The following is a 21087-nucleotide window of genomic DNA, read 5'->3' on the forward strand; positions in this document are numbered from 1 at the left end:
CCATCTCGGTAATCGATACTGAGCGGGGAAACGTTGGAATTCAAATTGTAATTAGCATTATGCTATTATGATTTATTAAATGAACAATTTCAGACTTTTAATGGACGAGTGGACGGGGTCACGGTCACGGTCACCCGTACTCGGACTGAACGGTGAGCGAGAACTGACCCTTTGGTATGGTGTTGGCATGATACCAGATGCGTGTATCCACAAGAACGGCATCGCCCGGCTCTACATAGAAGGAAAACGGCTGGCACTGATGGTCGCATTCAGGTGCCGGAGCCAAGTACCAGCTCTTGTTGCCCTTCAGCTGGGCTTGCCACATCAGACGTGGCATGTACTCCAGCTACAACGAAACATATACAAAAATATGGAATCTGTCAGAGCATTTCCTTTGCTTACGTGCATCACTGCGCCTTGTTCGTAGCCCATTAATATGAAGTCCGTGTGTGGCATTTCGGCATCCTCGGGCAGGAAATGTGGCCGGGGATAGAGTTTCCTTAGCTCTGCGAGGACTGTAGGATGGCAGACACTCCAGCCGACAAACCAAGGAGCTCCTTGGCTGAGATTTGACCGCTCCAATTGCATCTCAAAGACCTCTTTGAGGGACTTCAAGTCCGAGTTGAAGTGCTGGAATTGGCACACGGATTCTATGGAACCGGGAACACTGTCATACAGATCCCGGATGTAGCCAAAGCTCAGACTCTTCTGGGCTGGCCAGTGGGCCACGGCCTTCTTCACAATGATCGGCAGGGAGGAGTATGCGTGGGGGGCAAACTCCTCACGCGTCAGATTTGACAGAATCAGAGGACCCTGCACGCCCTTGCAGAATGCACAATCGCTGATGGGTCGCGTGGCCTCCCACACCAGGTAGTTGTTGGGCAGGAAACAGCGCACGCCGAGCAGAAACGATATGGTCTCGTAGAAGACTGGCGTGGCCACCATTATGAAGAAAACGATTCCCACGAGCCACAGGTGATTCAGGCGATTGGGATTGCGATTTATGTCGCGCGTCTTGCGATAGGCCTCCTGCAGATCTTCCACGGACACCAGTCCCGTCCTCAGGGCGTTCAGATGGAGAGCATCCAGCCGGGCAGTCACATCATCGCCGAGACGCTCGCGAATCGCCTGCATGCGATTGGCCAGGGTCCCCATGGGACGGCTGATAAACTGTGCGGATAGCTACATTAGGGACTTTGACGAGAATTTTTGTATTGGTTTTCGCTCACCAGAAACATTTTTATTGGATTTCTTTTAATTTCGCATCGTATCGTCTTTGTTTTGATATTTGTTTTGCTGACAAGCAGCTGATTGTGGCGATGTCTTACTATCGACTGACCGTCGCCGATGTATCGATAGCGCTATCGATTTATCCCCAACCCTTCTATCGGCGGTCTGCCAGCTCCAAGCCCCACTGTTCTGCTGCTGTGCTGCGCCCCCAATATCTCCAATGTCTTGCTGCAATTCTTTTTGCTCGGACGTAGTATCGGCCAGCGAAAAATCCAATTGATTCTTGAATCGAGTCGCCTTCCAACCGATTAGTACAAAGCCAACGTGACAATAATCCAACTATGTGTCTTGGATAGTGCGTGCATTTACGTTTTCATTCATCGTTCATCATCTGGGAAGACAGGCTCTCGCTCTCTCTCTCTCTCCCTCTCTCTCTCTCTACTGGCATATATGCTGGCAACGTGTGACCCCGAAAGCTGTCCCCGCGCACACACTTTCACTTCTTCCTACTACTCCAATCCACGACGTCCAGCCACCAACAACAATACAACGAACAAATAACCTAGCATAAACAAATTATTGTGCAATACTACTTAGTTAAAATTTAACTTAAAAGCATGTCTGCGCAGGAAAAGGTCATACGAGTGGGGTCGCGGAAGAGCGAGGTAAGTGGACTATCGACAGTGCAAAGTTTTACAGATATGTGCACACATGTGCATCCGCTTTAAATTAAAATACTCATTTTGTTGTACATTTGAATTTCAATCACATTTTGTCTAGCGCGTGTCAAGCCCCCTTCGTTCCATCCTTCTCCTCTTTCCCTGTGTCTCTCTCTCTCTCTCTCTCTCTCACTCGCACGGTGCCCGCATTTATGCAAGAGTTTCTGTTTTTGTATGAGACTTGTTGCTTGCCTTCGCTGCGCGCTCCGCTATCCCTCCCCTCACACGGTGGTGTCTATGCTTTTTCGTCACTGTTACACAATTCGCACAGCAACAGCAAAGGCACGCACTTTACTAAAGAGAGGAGGGGGGCAAAGGAGAGGCATATGTGTACTCGATTTGTGGTGCTTTTCACTCACGACACGATCTCTTCTCAAGCTGCTGCCTTGGCTTGAAATATTCGTGCGTGTGTGTGTGTGTGAGCGAGAGAGTGGTCTTTTTTTTTGGATTTGAGGTTTATTTTTTGTTAATTGCAAGCGGAGCCACCTTTGGCGCTGTGCGCACAACTCTACACACGACAACAAAAAAATGAAGGCCACCTTTGCTGATGGAATTTATATTTGAAATTACTTGGTTTTTTTTTTTTAATGGGCAACCGCTGTCGCCTTACTTAGCCCCAATTCCACCTCTCTCTCACTCCGATCACTTGAGGCTCATTTGCATTTAGCATTTAAGTAGCGCGCCAAGCAGCGACTTTGATTAATTATTTTCTCTTTACTTTTGCTTACAGCTGGCTCTCATTCAAACCAAACATGTCATCGGCCGACTCCAGAAACTGTATCCCAAGCAGCGGTTCGAGATACGTAAGTGAAAGTATGTGTGTGTAGTGGGGTGTTGTGTTGTGCTGTGTAGTGTTTTGAAAAAAGCAGAACTCATGCTGCGTTTGCGTATGGGACGGGGGGCGGAAGGCGGGGTTTTTTGTATTTATTTCAAATAATGTTTTCGAAGCATGACTCGCGGGAATATCATCGGGTCTTAGGTCTTATCGTATTTTGATAGTAACTAAAACAAATGTTTCGTTCGTTTCGAATGGATTGCATATGATTTGCTGATTTGCTGCTTTAACGGTGCCAGTCGCCAGCCCAGCCCAGCCGGTTCTGCTGTTTCACTTCTTCTCCTGCTTTTATTTGGCCTCTTCCGTTACGATCGTCTCTCTTTCTCACTCGCTCACGTGCCATCATTTTGGCAAAGAGTTTTGTTCAATGTCAATGCTGCTGTGGTTTTGTTTTTGGCTTTGCCTTTGCTTTTGCTTTTTGTTTTCGAGATTAGGGCCGAACGAGTGCCGAAATGTTATGCCATGCACACACACACACGCAAATCGAACCACTCTCTTTCGGACACCAAAACGTGTATAAGTCACATATAGTGCGTATGTATATGCATATCCGATCTGATTGCAGCATTAATGGCAGTTCGTTCTGTTCATATGTATCTGTGAAATTGTACCGATTAGATATTCCAAAACATTTTAATCGCTTGAAATAGCAGCGAAATCTTTTGAAATATTCATTTTAATCAGACAATTTTTTTGGAGTACCTTTTGGACTTTGATAAGATGTGGAATTTATAATTTTGTAGAAGTACGGTACAATGAATGATTCATCTTGGGGTTTGTGCATAGCACAGTGAGTGGGGGGAATATAATATGCCGTGATGTGATGTCACTCCTTTGATCGATATTATATTTCATGAAAATGTCGCAAGCACGCAACATCCTCTTCCACTGTTCTGCATAGTACAATATTCAAATTATATTCAGAGTCCCGTCCCCCCCTCGGACGATAAGCAAAACATTCGCCTCGCAAAATACATAACATTATCATTGCGTGCTGACGATAGCGGAAGAGTGCGGTGTGGTGTGGTGAGGTGAGGTGCGGGAAGTGTCAAAGATAGATAGATAGATAGATACTTCGATGGTGGCATGGCATGTCGTCCGCTTGATTGTTGTCATAATTCTGGAATGGAAGGGAGAATAGAGGAGGGGGTACGCTTCTGGCTACTGGCTACTGGCTATTGTTGCGTTCCGGTTCCCCTTTATCTAACAGGCGAGAATGCAATTAAGGGGTACAACCCTTCCAGAGATAATAGATGATTTACAGACTAAAGATAGGTAGTGGGAGGAAGAATATAGATCTTAGATCTATAGGAGTCACCGAATTACCATTAATACAATCTTATCCTCTCTGCAGACACCATGTCGACGTTCGGAGATCGTGTCCTTAATGTTTCACTGCCCAAAATTGGTGAAAAAAGTCTGTTTACCCGCGACCTGGAAGATGCTCTAAGGAATGGCGGTGTCGATTTTGTGGTGCACTCGCTGAAGGATCTGCCAACGGCTCTACCGACGGGCATGGCCATTGGGGCAGTCCTAGAGCGAGAGGATGCCCGGGATGCTCTGGTTCTGCGCGAGAACTTCCAGGGCCATACGATAGCCTCTCTGCCACAAGGAAGTGTGATTGGTGAGAGATCAGAGAGGGTACACTTCGATCGTGTCTAATCTAAGGGATTCCCTCTTTTTAGGCACCTCTTCGCTGCGACGCACCGCACAGATACGACGGCTGTATCCCCATTTAATCGTTTGCGATATCCGTGGGAATCTGAACACGCGCCTGGCGAAACTTGATGCCGCCGACTCGAGGTTCGCGGGAATTATCCTCGCCCAGGCGGGTCTTGTGCGGATGGGATGGATGAGCCGCATCAGCCAGGTGCTGGAGCCCACCGATCTCCTCTATGCCGTCGGACAGGGCGCCCTGGCCGTCGAGTGTCGCGCAAACGATGTCCAAGTGCTGGCGATGCTGCAGAAACTCATGTGCCTGAACACCACGTGTCGCATTCTGGCGGAGCGGAGCTTCCTCAAGACATTGGGTGGCGGTTGCTCTGCCCCGGTGGCTGTTTGGAGCAATCTTCAGGGCGAACCCCTGAACGCCAACAGCCAGGATGTGGGCCTGTCCCTCACGGGCGCTGTCTGGAGTCTGGATGGTGCCATTGAGATTCGTAACCATCTGTCGTGCGCCTTGAGCGAGAAGCCAACGGGGAAACGCGGAGCGCAGCAGCAGCTGCAGGAGCAGCAGGAAAACAGCAGCAGCTGCGACTCCCCGCCGGCCTGCAAGCGACCAAGGAATGGGAACTGCAGCTCGGGCTCGGGCTCTGGCTCCTCCGATTCCAACTCGAATTCTAGTAGTCCACCCCGCCCGCAGGGTAGTCCCCCGGTGATCTGTGAGGATGTGGCTGCCTGCGAGGCTCTGGCGGGGTACAGCGTGGAGCAGCTGACGGATCTGGCCAGCCAGTGCCCTGTTCTGAGCAACAACAACACTCTGGGCGCCAGCGGAGATGCAGGTGGAGGAGATGCCGACACCACCAATGCCAATCGGTGTCCGATGCAGAGGGATGTGATCTCTCATTCGGGGGGCGATGCAGCAGGAGATTCAGATACATCTTCCAATGTCAACCCGACCCCCCACTGTCCCCTGCAGATGCCAGTGGGCGTGGACTTTATGGGCGAGTGCCCCTACGTGAATAATGAGACGAAGATCTCGTATGCCAAGGCCGGCAAGTGTCCAGTGACCCATGCAGCAGCCGGGGCCGTACCTGCTCAACCGATTCTTCCCACTCCGCCGAGCAGTCGGGCCAGCATTGGCAGCAGCATCGGTGACGAGGTGGACAATGTGGCAACGGTGTCTTCCAAGTGCCCCTTCGCGGCCATGCATCAGGGCAGTGGCCTCGAGGCGCCGCCCAAAGAGAGCGGAGCCCCGGCCAAGTGCCCGTTCCTCCAGAAGACAGTGCAAATGTTCGACTACGCGGACGAGGAGCAGCCCAAGCCCCAGACGGTGCTCATTGAGGACGTGGACAATCTCTTCTGCGGCCTCTACCAGCATCCATGCTACAGCCGACAGGTGTACGAGCGAGCGAATCTGCTGGGCAAGAACCTCGCCGAGGAGCTGATCAAAAAGGGAGCCCTCGATGTGATGAAGATCGCCCAGGCAGAGATCCATGGCAAGGTGGGGACCACCACGACATCCTGAAGACGGGACAGCTGGCCTCCCACGTCACCATTATCGTTATCATCATTTACATTAAGTAGAAAAAGTGTAATTAGAGAATATTCTATGTTGTTTCCATTTCCACATCCACATCCACATCCGCATCCAAATCCTCTTTTTAGACGTGTTTTTCTTCTGTTTTTTGCTGGGAAATATAATGGAAATCAAATGCAAAAACCAACAAAGTTTCTCTTCTTGTGTAATGTCTTTTCGTCTACATTTATTTTCCAAAAAATAAAAATTAATTAATTAAAAATTTAACAAGAAATAAAGGTCAAGTTGGAGCGGTGGAAAAGCCTCCTCGTGCTAGTGCCAAAAATGCCATCTAATGTACATCCGTGTACATTTTGAATTTACAAGTGGCGCCTTCTCTTAAATTTAAGTGGGGTGCTCCCTCCTCATTGTGGTCGCAAATATGTTCAGGTCTCCAGTCTACCAGTGATGGCGCTTCTTCAAGTGCTCCTCCAAAAATTTAAGAGCCTCAAAGCTCTTATTGCACTTGCGTACGCCGCACGGCAGTCCTGGGTTTTCTTCGTTCCCCTCGCATTCATCAAAGTGCACCACATAGGACTGGCGAGTGTGGAACTTCTTGAAGCAGTGGGTGCACTTGAGCGACTGGCCGTGCATTTTGGTAATGTGCGATTCGAGACGTCGCTGCGATTTGGTAGTTTTCGGGCACTGGCTGCAGTTGAACTCGGACTCGTCTGCGGTGGTGGACTCGGAGGTGGAGGACAGCATTTCACGCTTGTGGGGCTGGACTTTGTGGTTGACTTCGGACATATCTTCGAGAGGATAGGCCTGCGATTCATTCTGCTCGTTGCTATTCGAGATGTTGACGGACTCCGACTCCGATGACTGTTTTTCCTTCTTCGCCTTCTTGGGACGCGGCAGAACCCATTTTTCTTCGTCTGAGACAAGCGAGACCGTAGGCTCCTTTTGGCTCTTCGTGGGTGAAGGCACAGCCACAGCGTTGGCAGTCTCAGACATCTTCTTGCTCTTCTTGGCGGGAGAGGACACTGCCAGAACATTGGAGGTCAGCGACAGCTTCTTGCTCTTGTTGAGGGGAGAAGACGGCGGCCCATCAGCCACATCGTCGGTGTCGTCCTCCACTTCTTTGCTTGTAAAACTCTCCTTTCGCTTGAGGGGAGGTTCCTTCTTGTGTAGTATTTTCCGTTTGGTTTTCACCTCTGCATCGGGATGGGCCAAATGCGAGCTCAAATGATAGTTCAGCGACTGTTTGCTGGCCAGCGACTTTTCGCATTTGTGGCACTTGAATATCTTTGGTTTCTCAATTCCATGCGACTCGGACATGTGGCGTTGCATCATCTTGACGGACGGCTGCTCCGTTTCGCAAATGTTGCAGATCAGCATTGCCGTGCCGTTTGGCTTTGGCGTCGAGGCACTCGACCCGTTGATGGCAAATGTGTACTCCGTGTTGGTCACATCCTTCCTCTTCTTGTGCTCGTTCAAGGCTCGGATGACAGACAGCCCAGGCGTATCTGGATCATCATTGTTCTGCACCGATTTGACTGGAGTTTGAAGCTTCTGTGGAGACTTGTGTTTAATAGGTGTCTGGGGCTGTACATCGCTCTGCTTCTTAGGAGAAGGGCTCTTTGCTTCTATGACTTCGATATGCTCTTCACCATCATCTTCTGCTGCAGCCTCGTTCTCTACTGCCTTTTCCATTACCAGTTTCACAGCGGTCTTTTTGCTTTTCTTTACAGCCGGAACTTCGTCCTTCGCCACCTGAACTTCCTTCTCGACAGTCTTAGCCCTGCCCGCGCCGCTCTTTTCTTTACCCATTTCAAGGCCATGGATCGCCTTGGCGTGTTCCTTGAGGGTTTTGGCAACCCCGAACGATTTTGTGCACATTGGGCAAAAGTAAATTCGAGGACGATGCTGTCCATGGACTTCTATGTAATGTTGCTTCATTTTCTTTGGGTACTTCTCTTTGAAGTCGCACTGCTTGCACTCGAATGTTTCGGGTATTAGTCCCTTCTCCTCCGATTCGCTATCCGCCACCACCTCAACCTCCAAATCGACAGGATTCTCGGCTGCTATACCGAATACACCCAGCACCGAGGTGTTTTTTTTGTCGATTGCCGGTTTTGCCGGCAACAGTGACACGGAGTCATCTAGATGAATATCATTATCATCGTTCGCCTCGCCCACTGGAGCAGCAGCCTTCCCGACAGAGCGTTTGGGCTTTGGTGCCACGATTTTCGACGACGTCGTAGTCGTCGTCATTGACGGGTCCAAGGTCCCAAGTCCAGGCACGGAGAAACTACGCTTCTTCATTGGCTTTTGCTTTATTTTTGGCACCTCTGCCTCCGCCTCATCCAATGCATCTTCTTCTTCGGCGTTGCCGCTCATTTTTCTGTCGACAAACTCCCGAGCCTCCTGTATTGTGCGCTCGCATTGCACAAATTTGAAGAAACAAATGAAGCACACCTTGATGGCCGAAGTGGGTGGAATCTGAAATAAAGTGTCCCCAATTATCAGAGGGCCATATTTTTGTTTTTGTTATTTTCCATAGCCTGTACTTACATGGCGTTGTGTGATGGCGTGCAGAATGTCGCTAAGTTTGTTGCCGTAAAACGCCTTTTTGGACGACAAAATCTTGCCGGGTTCATTGGTGGTGCCACAGTAGTCGCACAGTAGATCTTTTTTAGCATTAACCATATTTGTTAAAACAATAAAACAGAAAAAATAGCCTAAATTCAAAAACTCAGCGCGACTCTGACAGCACGTTTTTTTTGTTGGGTTGATAGTGTGGCCGCGGCCATAAATGCGGTCTGACCCTTAGAAAGATACTGAGAAATACCGTCGCATTGTCAAAATCTACCGTAAATATACTGACTAATTAAATTTCTGTTAGGCATATTTCTCGATTTTCATATTCCGTGGAATAATTCTGGCTAACTGAAACCCTTAGTTCTGCCCACATCATTTTAACCCGTTGATGAATCAATTTTTTCAAAATGTACGAGTTTTTAGTCCTTGCTTTTATTGTATTTTGGCTTGTAAAACAAGGTTTAAACAAAATAGTTCAACAAAAAAAAACATTCGCAATGTTGCTGGTATTTGAAAACATGATACGTGTATAGGTCTTTCTATACCCTATTTCGTTAATTTAATATGAAGATCATGTTTTTCAAACTGTTTTTAAAACGTAATTAATAAAGAAATTATCCCAAATTGATATGTTTCAGACATATTCATTCATATGATAAGTATCTTGTAACCTACGGAGCCTGGGATGACAAACATTTTCTCAGTTCTATAACATCCATTTCCCCAGGGTACACATACATGGAATTAGCAACATGTTTGTCTATAGAATGGGACTCATTGTTGTGAACTGGTTATTACAGATTCTACCCGATTCAAATAAATACCGAAATATACGGTCTCATTTTCAAAATATGCCGACGAATTATTCATATGCCTCGATTTTGAGGCTTATTTTCAATACTTGCTTTTATTGGATTTCTACCGTTGAAAATAAAATAGATTGATGAAATTGACAAAATATACCATTATATACCGATATACCGTCGGCTCAATTTTGACCTCAGCATATACCGAAAAGTATATAAAATACCGTAAACGGGATGTTTTGTGTTGCTGTTAAGCGCAATTCCCATATGTGTTTTGTAGGCCGCAACGTTAGTTAACGATGTACCGTAACGATGTAGTCGATAAATTCGATAATCGATACGACTTGGCGCGTACTTTAAAAATAGTTTTTTATATTTGGTTTTTGGTGATTTCACTTTAATTAAGGAAATCTTGTCCAGATCATTACCCTTAGGCGCTTAAGCTCGATTCACTTAAGCCAAAAATGTGCCAATTACCACTTTGGCTTATCTCCCAGCAACAGATTCCGACTCGACTGTTTGTGGGGCCAACAATTGGAGCGAGTCGTTAAACTTTTCGAGGCAGTTTGTCGCAAAAATAATTCAATTCCGTTTGCGCGGATTCCGCATTGACAGTGCGATTACGAGTGCGAGTGCGAGTGCGAGTGCGAGAGTGCGTCCAATGTCTCAAGTTCACAGCACAAATGAAGGCCACACGGCACAACATCTAATGCTTATTGTTACGCTGCTTTGCTGCTGATTGATTTTCTGGCCAACAAAGTGAATTTAATAAACAGGTTGTCTTGTCTCAACACTTTACAGTAGCCAAATGTTGCCCTACCGCTACAGATGGGGGTACATTGGTTATACATACGGGTAGTTTCTATTTTTGATGCTTGACTGAATTGATTGGCTATTGATTTGATGGGGAATCGACTTCTTTGCCTTCAACCATACCATGCCATTGCTTTCTGGTGTACTTGAACTCTCTCTCTCTCTCTCTCCAGGCTGCTTGTGGTCGCCTTTAATTAGCCCAGCGCAGCAGCGATTCTTATCAACCGCCATGGATGGTGGCTACTGGTGCTTTCGACTTCGACTTCGACTCTAACGCTGTAATTACTTGCTTTGGAGTTTTGTAAACTTGATTTTCCTCCACAGCACAGCGGGTTTGACCTCCAGCTGAAGCTGAAACCATGCTTTACGGCAGGTCTATGATCGTTTGCTTTAGCTCTGGCTTTGGCTTATATTCTGCGGTTGCTGCTGCTGTTGGCATTGTATATTCTCTCTTTTGGGGCTGGCTGGCTGTGAAATCTTCTACAAGCCGCGAGGCTTCAAGGCCAAACAAATTACAAGAAAACGTTGAAGCTTCTGTGTGGGGGGGTTCATTATCATATAATGACCCAATGACCGAAAAAAAGCAATGCCTCCCAGCTCTCCCAGCTGCTGAGAAAGATACCCTATGCAGGCCACACACAGAGACTGCAGGGTATTCAAATGCCAATACCAATCCAGTGGGGGCACCCTCCCACACACACTTTCCTGTGTGTGTTTCGTTCGGGAGCAATGATTTTCACGAATTAATCACTTCAATGCCTTAAAAATCTCTGAAATTTAATTGAAAACAATCTCATTCCATTTACCAGTCACCTTTAAGGTTCAAAAGTTCTAACATGATGGATCTTTGTTGGGTTTATTTTTGTGTGCGTTAATATGGTTTAAGGCCCCAAAGCCCGAAAAAGCGGAAGTGTGGAGGCACACAAAACCTCAGCTAATTGCCGGCCATTATGTCTTTACATTTTTATAAATAGGAAATATCTTTGTTCGCTCAGAACTGAGATTTATTTTCAGAGTAGTACAAACAAACACGGTTCTAAAAATAAAGAATCCACCATAATGAGCGCAATGAAAATTAATCTATCAGAGAGGCTTCCCCCTTTCCCCCCCGCAGGAAAAGACCGATCGCCCCAGTGACCTCTTTGTATCCCTCGAATTTAAAGGCGGAAAAGAAACCCGAAAACCACTCTGTAATGGCATTTAATTGAATGATTATCCCATCCCGCAAAAGACAAAAGACAATAGAACAGGAATCAATCAAATCAAAAAATACACCTGATGCTGCGCGATGCCATGACTATCTATATATATACATACATTCTATATGCTATATATATCCCCCCATATCATTAGCAACAAAAGAACACACAGCATTTCTGCCAGCATCACTTTTCAGCTATTAAATGAACAAAAGTACACACAAAACCAAACAAAGCAGAAAAAAAACAAAGCAGATCTTAGATCTTAGAAGAACAAATTGAACTCTCCGTAGGAAGTGGCAAGGGAATCCGTTTGCTGGTTGATTCCAAAGAATCTGTGGCATCCAAGAGTCCTGGACGGATTGATGATTGATGATCGCCCCACCCCCCCCAACCCCCCGCCCTTCCAGCCCCAACTGCTGACAGGCAGGCCAACAAATGATGGCTAATTTCCAGAGTTCCACAAAATCCACAAAAATCAAACGGCCATCAATCATCGAACGGCGCGGTGCGGTGCGGGGCGGTGCGGTGCGGTGCGGCGCGGCGCGTATTTTGTCACAATAACAAAACAATTAACTAATTAATGTCTTCCGTAGGAGCGCCCCCAGAGTTCAGTTCATTTATACTATAAATTTATACAAGTGCAAAATGCGGCACAGATGCGGGCTGGGCTGCAGGGCATGACCCGGAAGTGACCCCCCCAAAAAAAAGGGCCAAAAGGCAGAGGCAGTGTTGCGGTTGGTTTTGGCGTTTTGTGTCTGATGTTTGGATGGTTGATGGATCAGTAAGGGGAGAGTCTTAGATGTAGTATATACGGTTTTGGAGATGGAAGTTCCAGCTTATAGATAGAACACCCGAACCCGGACTTTACTCCTTGTCCATGGAATCTTCTCTATGGTTTTCTTCGGATAATCTTTTCTTCTTGAAGGATAATCAATCGGTAAGCCCTGCTATTTTTCACAGATTTTGTATTACTGAAATTTTGAAACTGATATTCCTCGAGGGTCTTCCATTACACCCATTGCTATATACTTTTGTCCTGATATTATATTCTAAATTTATTGAAACTGAAAAAGTTTAAACAAGTTTAATCATTTTATTAACTTTAATCGATTTTTCGATTTTTATTTGGGTATTTTTATAGGCTTTTACGATCTTCTTCTATAAGAAAGATGATTCTTGATACAAGTTTTTCCTCAAAGTCTCTCTTAAACGACAACTAAGTGGGAAATGGGAAAATCTGAGGTTGTAGAGCACTTAATTCAATTTTCAAAAAACCAATTGAGATCATTTATTTTTAAAATGCTCATTAGAAATCTACATTGGTTCTCTTTTTAAAATAAATTAAAGGCTTTAGAGTATGCCGTTCCGTTTGGGGGGGAAGTTTTGCCAAAGATTTCGAGTACTTTCGACCACAAGTTTGTTGCAATCTTTATTAAAAAAAAACTAAAGCCCGATGAACCCCTTTTGGGTGAAATGTTTGTTTTCCATCTTTTTTGTACATCAAGAGTTCCACTCCAGTACTTACCTTTCAGAAGGAAGTATGAAAAATGATCTCTAAATCAATCAGAGTTGTGTGCGAGCATTTTCTATATTCTATTTTCCATTACTCACACATTTCCAGACGAAACAGACAATAATTTTCGGAGCATTATGAGCGGCAGACACAATTACCTAGATTTTTAGAGTCCCATTCCACGAGTGTGGGGAGGGGGGAGGGGGGTTTCGGTGTATTACGAGTCTAAGTACAGTGCTTTGGTTCAATGTCAGGCGGCGGCGGCGGCGGCGGCGGCGGCGGCGGTGGTGGCATTACAGGAAGCATTTTCTCAATGTGCGGCCTCGACTGGCTGGCCCCTGGCCGCCTTATCACGATGATGCCTCCCAGGCCCCTCCTCCTCCTCCTCCCGCTTCCTCGCGTTGCTTATCAATGCGAAATGTGAGCCACCGAACCGAGAATCGAATAAAATTATCTGGCCATTTGTCTTGTTTTATGGCTACTGTTTCTGTTTCTGTTTCTGTTTTTGCTTCTGCTTTTTGCCTGCGATTTCGAATTCGGTTTCTATTGGCGATTCCTATTCGATTTCGCATAAAAGTTCAATTAATTATAGCAGCAAAATGTGCAAAAAATGTGCACAAAATTTGTGCTTCGATTTCGTTTCGATTTCTGCACAAAGACAAAACAAAACAAAAAACATATTCATTGAAATACGCAATTTATGAACGATTCAAACCATGATTCGGTTCATTTATTTGCCATGAGAATCAGGCACGTCGCGACACTCTTAAACCGATTGAAATGAATGGATTTTGCAACTCTTTTGGACACCTTTTGGGCAGGGAGTGGGTAGATTAAGTATCTGTGGAAAATCAAATGAAAATCCATTCAATTGGAAAATTCAGGCATTAATTGATGAATGTTTGAATAGATTATGTATGAATCATTCGCTGTCGAGCGGAAATTAGTCAGAAATCGCGATGAGTGTAGAGGCAAAAGAATATCAGATGTCACGGGGAAGTCGATGCTGCAAAAAATTCGATTTTTACATATATTATGAGACGATCTTTGAGGTATTCCCCACATTCCACCACAATCCGCATTGAGTCATCATTTCTCATAGCCGAAATCAATCCCAAGAACATTTCTGAGGCTTCTTTTGTTCCACAATTTGATGGCTTTATAGCCGTGTATTCCAGGCATCTGGCAATAGAACCTTCGGCAAATCCACTTAATTATTGAATGATTATTTAATTGATTTATTCCTCTACTACAAAAAATTAAAGAATTCCGGGGAATCCCCTGTAGAAGTTAGCTTTTATTTGTCTTTGGATCTATTGATCCTTTCATGGGACATTCAATTCTCTTTTCAATTCAATTCCCATTCGTATTTCAGATCGGATCTAGGATGCTCTCCTGCATTGCTATTCCTACTGGCATGCAGTATTAGCCATATTCCACGGTAATCATTCAGTCATTCAATCATTCCCCCCCGCCCCCGCCCCCGTGGCACTTCCTCCACGTTCCTCCGTATCGCATTCAATCATCGGCACTTGTCGGCCCGGCTGTGCTTCCGGTAATGGGCAAAACATTCAATCATTTCAATCAAAAGACTTGGACAACGAACTTGCTGTCGCCTCGCGCCTCGCACCTCGCATGACCTTTCTCATGCCCCAGAGACACTGCCGCAGCGTCGCATACAAATGACAAAGTTTTAAGTGAACTTTAACAACGATATGCCACGCCCCTTCCCCCTGCCCACTGCCCACTGCGAACGCCTCGGCAACAGCTGGACAGAACTCGAGAGAATCAATGGAACCTTTGGGGCACGTAAATGTGGCCAGAACTTGGCTGGATTTTCGTGTGTACGTGATGTGGCATTCGGTCGCCAGATAATGAGCAGAGCAAAAGATACATTGGGGTATATTTGGGGTATCGATGGGGATTCGCACGGTGGCAGGGGGGTGGGGGGAGGGGGAGGGGGAGCAGACACGTCACCGTCGTCGTTGACGTGTCTGTGGAATGCAAGGCAAAGAGAATTCGTTGCGCCCCGCCGAAGGCAAAGGCAGAGGTAGAGGCGGGCGGGGAGCTGGCATTACGTGTAGTGGAATTTTAATTTATATTTAAACTTAAATGAAAAATTGATGAAACGTGTGACAGAGCAGCAGCCAGAGGCAGAGCCAGAGCCAGAGCCAGAGCCCGAGCCAGAGGCTCTTCAATATTTCGAATTTTTTCGGATTGACAGTTGTCAAATGACATTGCCCGGCAGCGGGAGTTCTCTTCAGGAAGGCACCAGCAAAACATTTACCCGTGTTCGAAAAAACCAACTGAAAACCGGGAAAACCCAGGCAACGCCAGTGTCCAAATTTTAGGAAAAAACCAACAAAGAAAATCCAAACAAATATCGAGGGAAATCCACGAAAGAACGAAGCCACAAGAAAACGTGAGCAAACGCGTTCATTGACACATCGCACAAAAAAGAAAAACAATCGAATCGAGCAACAAAAAAAAATCAAAAACAAACACAAAACAAAAAACAAAAATAAGGAACCACAAAATTCCGCAGCAAATAAGCAACAAATGCGTCACATTTTGTTGTTGTTTTGCAATGTCTAAAGTCCACCGCGAAATAACAAGAAAATTTCAATAAAATAAAGCAGAATAAACCACACAAAAAGAGAAGACAAGCCAAAAGGTAAGTAGACGTACGTATACTCTATAGAAAGGAAAAGATTATCCAAAAAGTGTGGAGAGGGTAGAATATAGAGATATACAAATTAGAAGAAAGAATTTCCAGTAATTCGATTGGAATAAAATATGGTTTAGGGATGTAAGAAGATGTTTAAATTAAGTGAAGGCCTTGGATTAATGTTTTTAAGGGGACTCAGAGCATGGGAATATATAATTTTATAGATTGATTTACTTACCCGCACTTTTGGTGATTTCTTGCAGTGTATTTGCCTCGGTTTCTTGATTTTGTTCATTTGATTTCTTTGTGGTTAACGCTTTTACGCGATTTCCTAAGAATTTGCGCGAGAATTCCACAAAATCTGAAAAAAAACAAATATTGGGATTTTATTTCTGGTTTTTTTTTTTGGGCGAATTTATGCATAAATTTAGTGGCTGTGGCTGAGGCTGTGGCGCCTGTGCGGTGCCACAAAAAATGTGAATACTCGCTAGATCCGAATGAAAATCAAAGTGCAATCAAATTGGAAATCGATTCAAGAGTGCAAATTGGCAAATTGTTCAATCGGTTCTGCCTTGTTCTGTTCTATCGATTATATTCCGACTTCAGGGTCGGTTCGGAAAATGACTGATTGATGGGTTGATTTTCGTTGCAGCCCACGTTTTGGGGCACATTCAGGCGGGATATTTCTTGAGCGAATAAAGGCTAATGGATTCCAATTCTCTGGCCCAAGGAGCTGCCAATGGAAGGAGGTGCTTGGAGACCTGTGTGTGTGTGGCTCTCCACGTGCTGGCAGCTGGCTTAAGCGATAAATCTCCTTCAATCTGAATGCTTGCTGGAACAGCTGTGTGCCCTACTAAAGATACAATAAATATAGTATCTACCCCCCCTCCTGCCGCCCCTTTCCAGCTCTTCCACTCAGCTGTTTAGAAGGGAGGCCTGTAATTTAAGATCCAATTAGCAAAGAGAGGGAAAAAAAGGGTAAACTGCTGCTGTGATTATCACCTTTGGGGTCTCCGACTCAATCTCCTCCATAAAAACCTGAACATCTCATCATCATTTGCTACGATATGCATATATCTGCATCTGCATCTGCATCTGTGTCTGCATCTGTGTATGTATTCCATATAAATGTTGTCATTCCATATGGGTATGGACATGGTGGTGGCGGAGGGAGGGGGGGGAATCGTGTATTCGTCAAATGAAAATCGTGTCTAATTTGTGCCTTTTTTCTCTCACATCTGCTGCTGCGGCTGCTGCTGATGCACTACATCGATAGATAGATAGATAGATAGATAGATAGATATGTAGGTATATATATGTGCAGCGTGTATATCTTTACGATTGGCAATTGCCTTAAGCATTTCGCATTCATAACTCAACAGCAGATGTAGAAATCTATAAAAAATATCAACACAGAAATGTAGATGTATAAAAATTGTTGCAGCAGTCGCTGCCCCGCAAATGACATATTTATTTGAATTTGAATTTGAAATTCGAATTTGCAAAGTGAGGCATTAGAGAACACTAGACAACAGGATTGGGGATGGATTGGAGGTGGATTGGGGATGGATTGGGGATGGATTGGAGGTGGATTGGGGATGGATTGGAGGTGGATTGGGGATGGATTGGGGATGGATTGGGGATGGATTGAAGGTGGATTGAGGATGGATTGGAGATGGATTGAGGATGGATTGAGGATGGATTGGGATGGATTGGAGATGGATTGCGGATGGATTGAGGATGGATGAAGGATGGATTGGGCATGGATTGAGAATGGATCGGGGCTGGATTGAGCGAGGCTATGGCTAATGGCTAAATGAGTGGGACCCAAAAGCTGGGAAGGGTAAATCCAGAGATCAATGAGTGAAAAGTATTTTCAGTTGAGTGGAAATCTCAAGGAAATTTTCAAGGAAAACCTTTGGCTTAAACGGATTTGCCCACCCCCACACCTTTCTCATACAATTTGCATCTCTCGAATCTCCCATCGCATCCTGTAGTCCAGTGTAAGTTTGAACCCGGCATCTGGCATCTGGCAGCAGCAGCACCAGCTGCAACTGCAGTCACCCTGCCACCTGTTGTACTCACCCCACACCCCACACTCCGACCCCCCTCCCCTCCCCACCCCACTGCTGGCCACGGTGAGCCCCTTTTGGCCCTGTTTTATGTGGCCGAACAATTAATGCACGTAGTCGCACATTAAGGCACACTGAAAAAGCAGACCCGTTCATAATTGCCCCATGATATTGCGATATTTCAGCCATCTGTCGTTAACCCTTTGGCTGCTGGGCAGGTGGGTACAAGCCGCACCACCCCGCACCACCCCGCACCACCCACTCAATCGGGAGATCTAGAATGGAGGGAGACTGAATGTCGTCTGTCGTTGCTAGGCAATTGATTGGACTCTCAGCTCCAGTATGGGTGTGTGTGTGTGTGTGTGTGTGTGTGGGGCACACGAGCAATTATCAAACGCGTTGAACGTTTCAACGAGTATCTCTAATGTTTATTTATATAATGCCAAATGATCTGGCAAATCGATTCAGAGAGAGGGGGAGAGAGGGGCACAGGGGCACAGAGGGAGGTGTGCTGGTGTGGGTAACGTATTCATTAGGTAACGATGGAGAACCGGAGATTGTACCATTAATGAATGCAAATCCATTTGTGATACTCATTTTTAATGGAACGGCAAAACCGAACCAAAGCGTCGGCGTGGGAAACGGCAAAACCCTTCTTCTGCAACGGCAACGAATGACCCTGTTTGTGGCATGTGCACCATCAACCACCAACCATCAACCACCAGCCGTCGAGTCCACAATTCGAGTCTAATTGAAACGAGGAAGTACGTTCCGCTTCTATCAGCTAAATCAGAAAATCAGAACTTGAGAGTGGAAGTGGATTACATTCGAGGGCCAGGCAGAGCCAGCAATTAGCCAAAACGAACACAGATCTCCGCAGAGGGCAGAGGCAGAGGCAGAGGCAGCGGCAGCGGCTGGTGTGTAATAAATCAAAGACAAAGACGGATTTCCGAGCAATTCTTCCGGAAGAGTTCCAGTTCCGTGATGCGTGTCCAGGCGGCCCACGCCTCGCAGACCCTGCCTCTGCCATTCCGCCACTCTTTCTGTGAAGGTCTCTTGAGAGCGTTCAACAAATATCAAGTATACGCAGATGATGAGTAATGGCCATTAAACATTAACCATTAACCAGTAAATGGAGTTGTTATACAAAACACACACACAGAGAGAGAGAGAGAGAGAGGGCCTGCTTGGGTGCTTGGGGGCTCTTGCTCTCCTAATGGGGTCTATAAAGAATCGAAATTGGCCATTAGATAGACAGCCAGAGAGATAGACATTCGTACGTGCGGAGGGGTAGACGAATGGGTAACTCCGAACAAAAGAGCCGGAAACCACTTGACTTGGAAAAATGCAAGAAATTATCAACATTAAGCACAACAAACTTTAGACGCCTTCGAAGAATGTAACAAATTGAATTTGGATCGTGTTATACAAGTGTTATACGGCAGCCAAGTGTTATATGGGGAACGTTTCTCGATTATTATTTAAATTATACAAAAGGGAGGCTACCACAAACTGTTATACTAAATTTCATTTCATATTAACTGTTATACCAACAGTTTTACTTTTCTAATTAACCATTTAATTGAAACAAACTATTATATGAACTGTTATACTAAATGTCATAAGAACTGTGTGTTTAATTGTTACAGAAACTGTTATACATTGCTAATTTAAAATTTAAATAATACAAAAGAAAGGCTGCTACAAACTGTTATATTAACTATTATATTTTGCTAATTTTCCATTTAAATGATACAAAAAGGAGGCTGTTTCAAACTGTTATATGAACTGAGGAGATTTGGGGAGAATTTTTGTAGATTAGTAGATCAATGGGATCCGCTAGTCAACTGAATCCTTGGTTCGATGGGTACTCGCAGTAGTGGATTGATTTAGTGGCGCTTCCTCTGGCTACTTTCACGGCACTACTTTCAGGTGGCACGTCTTATCAAAAGAGCGTCCTCTTTCCTCCTCTTTCGCCTTAGAACCGGATATACCATACTCCACATATTTCCAGTACAATACTTTACGATACCTTTCATTCCATTTCCACAACTTTGGAGCCTTGACAGAGGCCTTTGCCACCGCTTTCGCAGAGAGACAGACAGAGACCTTAGAGGGAGCGTTTAGCAAAACAGAAAGAAACACAAAAAAAAAGAAAAAACAGTGGCAAGGGCAGTAGATATCCGTCCATCGCATAGCCTCAGCCCAGTGAAATCTGAAATCTGAAATCTGGCCTGAAATCAGCCTCAAAACTGAATGCTCGAAACCGCAGTCAGTTGAAGGTTTCCATATCTTGTACATATATGTATGTTTTTTGTAGTTTTCGCATGCATACTCCGTACGGGGATACGTACGAGCATGTACGTATTAATTGTAAATAATTTGCAAGCTTGTTATTTCTTGATACTTTTCGGACGCGGATTATAATTTGATTGAGCTACCGAAAAATTAAACGAGGCACGAGTCCGGGGTCTCCACTCTGCCACTCTGCCACTCTTCAGTGCCACCGCTGTCTTTTCGAACACTTTTGACAGCTGCACGTCACTCGACGGACACCATAATATATTATTTTTTTGTTTATGTTTTTTAATTTATATTATTTATTAAGTTATTCATGTTGAGCGTAGCCAATGGATTTGCCAAAATGTTTTGTTCGTTTAAGCGAAAAAGAATGCTAATAAACGTCTCGGCCTCTCGTTCAACGACCGATAAGCAATGCGACATTGGTCATCCCCCCCTACCCACCTACCCACCTACCCACCTACCCACCTATAGCCTCTAATTTTCCACTCTTTAGATCATTTAACACCTGCGATTATTGGTAATTAGAGTTGTCATAAAATCTAGCAAAGATTTATAGCATTTTTGGAATGTTAATTATGGAAAATTGGCAAGAAATCGAGTGGCTAAAAGGGTATAACAGTTGGACGGCAGGAGAGGCCAGGCCTATCATTGCTATGACTCACCTGTATTACACTTGGATATCTAGATAGTACCGTTTATTTTGCCATGATGCACGAGATCTACATAGGTGGCGCTGCGTTGTTTACATTTTCTTCTCTTCACACACACCCACACACACACACACAGTGATACCGACACCGCGAACCGAGGCGAAAACCACGTGCCAAAAAACAACACAAGACAGCTCTTTGCATATACGAGATCGAGGGCGTTTCGCTTTCGCCCTTTTTCCGTGCTTTTTTCCACCGAAATAACTTCACTTCACCTTCGCACATTGCCCGCCATTTTCCTGTTTTCTATTATTTTCTGCCTTTGGGAACATATTTGCATGCCCAATACTTTCCACACGCCTTCGCGACTATTTGCCCGACGTTTTTGCATCACTTTTCCGCTTTTCACGGGGAAAAATCACAAAAGAACGCGGAGCTGATTTCCAAATGAACGCATCGATTGCGGGGGCGGAGAGAAAATGAAGCAATGTGCAAG

The 21087-nt window shown here is 45.2% G+C and overlaps 4 protein-coding genes across 4 annotated transcripts in view; 2 read left to right on the plus strand and 2 right to left on the minus strand.

Moving 5' to 3' along the window:
* Window positions 1-39: 39 nt before the first annotated feature.
* Window positions 40-1262, minus strand: LOC6601028. Its single transcript, XM_002026114.2, has 3 exons — window positions 1230-1262; window positions 403-1170; window positions 40-346 (listed from the first exon to the last, which is right to left on the minus strand). Exons 1-3 carry the CDS (start codon window positions 1236-1238, stop codon window positions 131-133), a joined length of 993 nt encoding a protein of 330 aa, XP_002026150.1. The 5' UTR covers window positions 1239-1262; the 3' UTR covers window positions 40-130.
* Window positions 1263-1436: 174 nt separating this feature from the next.
* Window positions 1437-6166, plus strand: LOC6601029. Its single transcript, XM_002026115.2, has 4 exons — window positions 1437-1895; window positions 2680-2752; window positions 4139-4408; window positions 4470-6166. The coding sequence occupies exons 1-4, from the start codon at window positions 1848-1850 to the stop codon at window positions 5969-5971; spliced, it is 1893 nt and encodes a 630-aa protein (XP_002026151.2). The 5' UTR covers window positions 1437-1847; the 3' UTR covers window positions 5972-6166.
* Window positions 6167-6175: 9 nt separating this feature from the next.
* On the minus strand, window positions 6176-8683 carry LOC6600997 (zinc finger protein CG2199). Its single transcript, XM_002026116.2, has 2 exons — window positions 8537-8683; window positions 6176-8464 (listed from the first exon to the last, which is right to left on the minus strand). The coding sequence occupies exons 1-2, from the start codon at window positions 8669-8671 to the stop codon at window positions 6422-6424; spliced, it is 2178 nt and encodes a 725-aa protein (XP_002026152.1). The 5' UTR covers window positions 8672-8683; the 3' UTR covers window positions 6176-6421.
* Window positions 8684-15552: 6869 nt separating this feature from the next.
* LOC6601000 (vitellogenin-2) overlaps window positions 15553-21087 on the plus strand; it is a 28654-nt gene continuing 23119 nt past the window's right edge. Inside the window, exon 1 of the mRNA XM_026993950.1 lies at window positions 15553-15571. The gene's annotated coding sequence lies outside the window, so the exon portion shown is untranslated. The remainder of the gene's footprint in view (window positions 15572-21087) is intronic.

Source organism: Drosophila persimilis, unplaced genomic scaffold (genome assembly GCF_003286085.1).
Source record: "Drosophila persimilis strain 14011-0111.01,24,50 unplaced genomic scaffold, DperRS2 tig00000977-arrow-arrow-pilon, whole genome shotgun sequence".
NCBI lineage: Eukaryota > Metazoa > Arthropoda > Insecta > Diptera > Drosophilidae > Drosophila > Drosophila persimilis.

Coding starts and splice junctions, on each gene's coding strand:
- LOC6600997 (XM_002026116.2), bottom strand. CDS start 8,671: ATGGTTAATGCTAAAAAAGATCTACTGTGCGACTACTGTGGCACCACC. Junction 8,465..8,536: donor ACGCCATCACACAACGCCAT/GTAAGTACAGGC, acceptor ACTTTATTTCAG/ATTCCACCCACTTCGGCCAT.
- LOC6601029 (XM_002026115.2), top strand. CDS start 1,848: ATGTCTGCGCAGGAAAAGGTCATACGAGTGGGGTCGCGGAAGAGCGAG. Junction 1,896..2,679: donor TGGGGTCGCGGAAGAGCGAG/GTAAGTGGACTA, acceptor TTTTGCTTACAG/CTGGCTCTCATTCAAACCAA. Junction 2,753..4,138: donor CAAGCAGCGGTTCGAGATAC/GTAAGTGAAAGT, acceptor TCCTCTCTGCAG/ACACCATGTCGACGTTCGGA.
- LOC6601028 (XM_002026114.2), bottom strand. Junction 347..402: donor AACAAGGCGCAGTGATGCAC/GTAAGCAAAGGA, acceptor GTTTCGTTGTAG/CTGGAGTACATGCCACGTCT.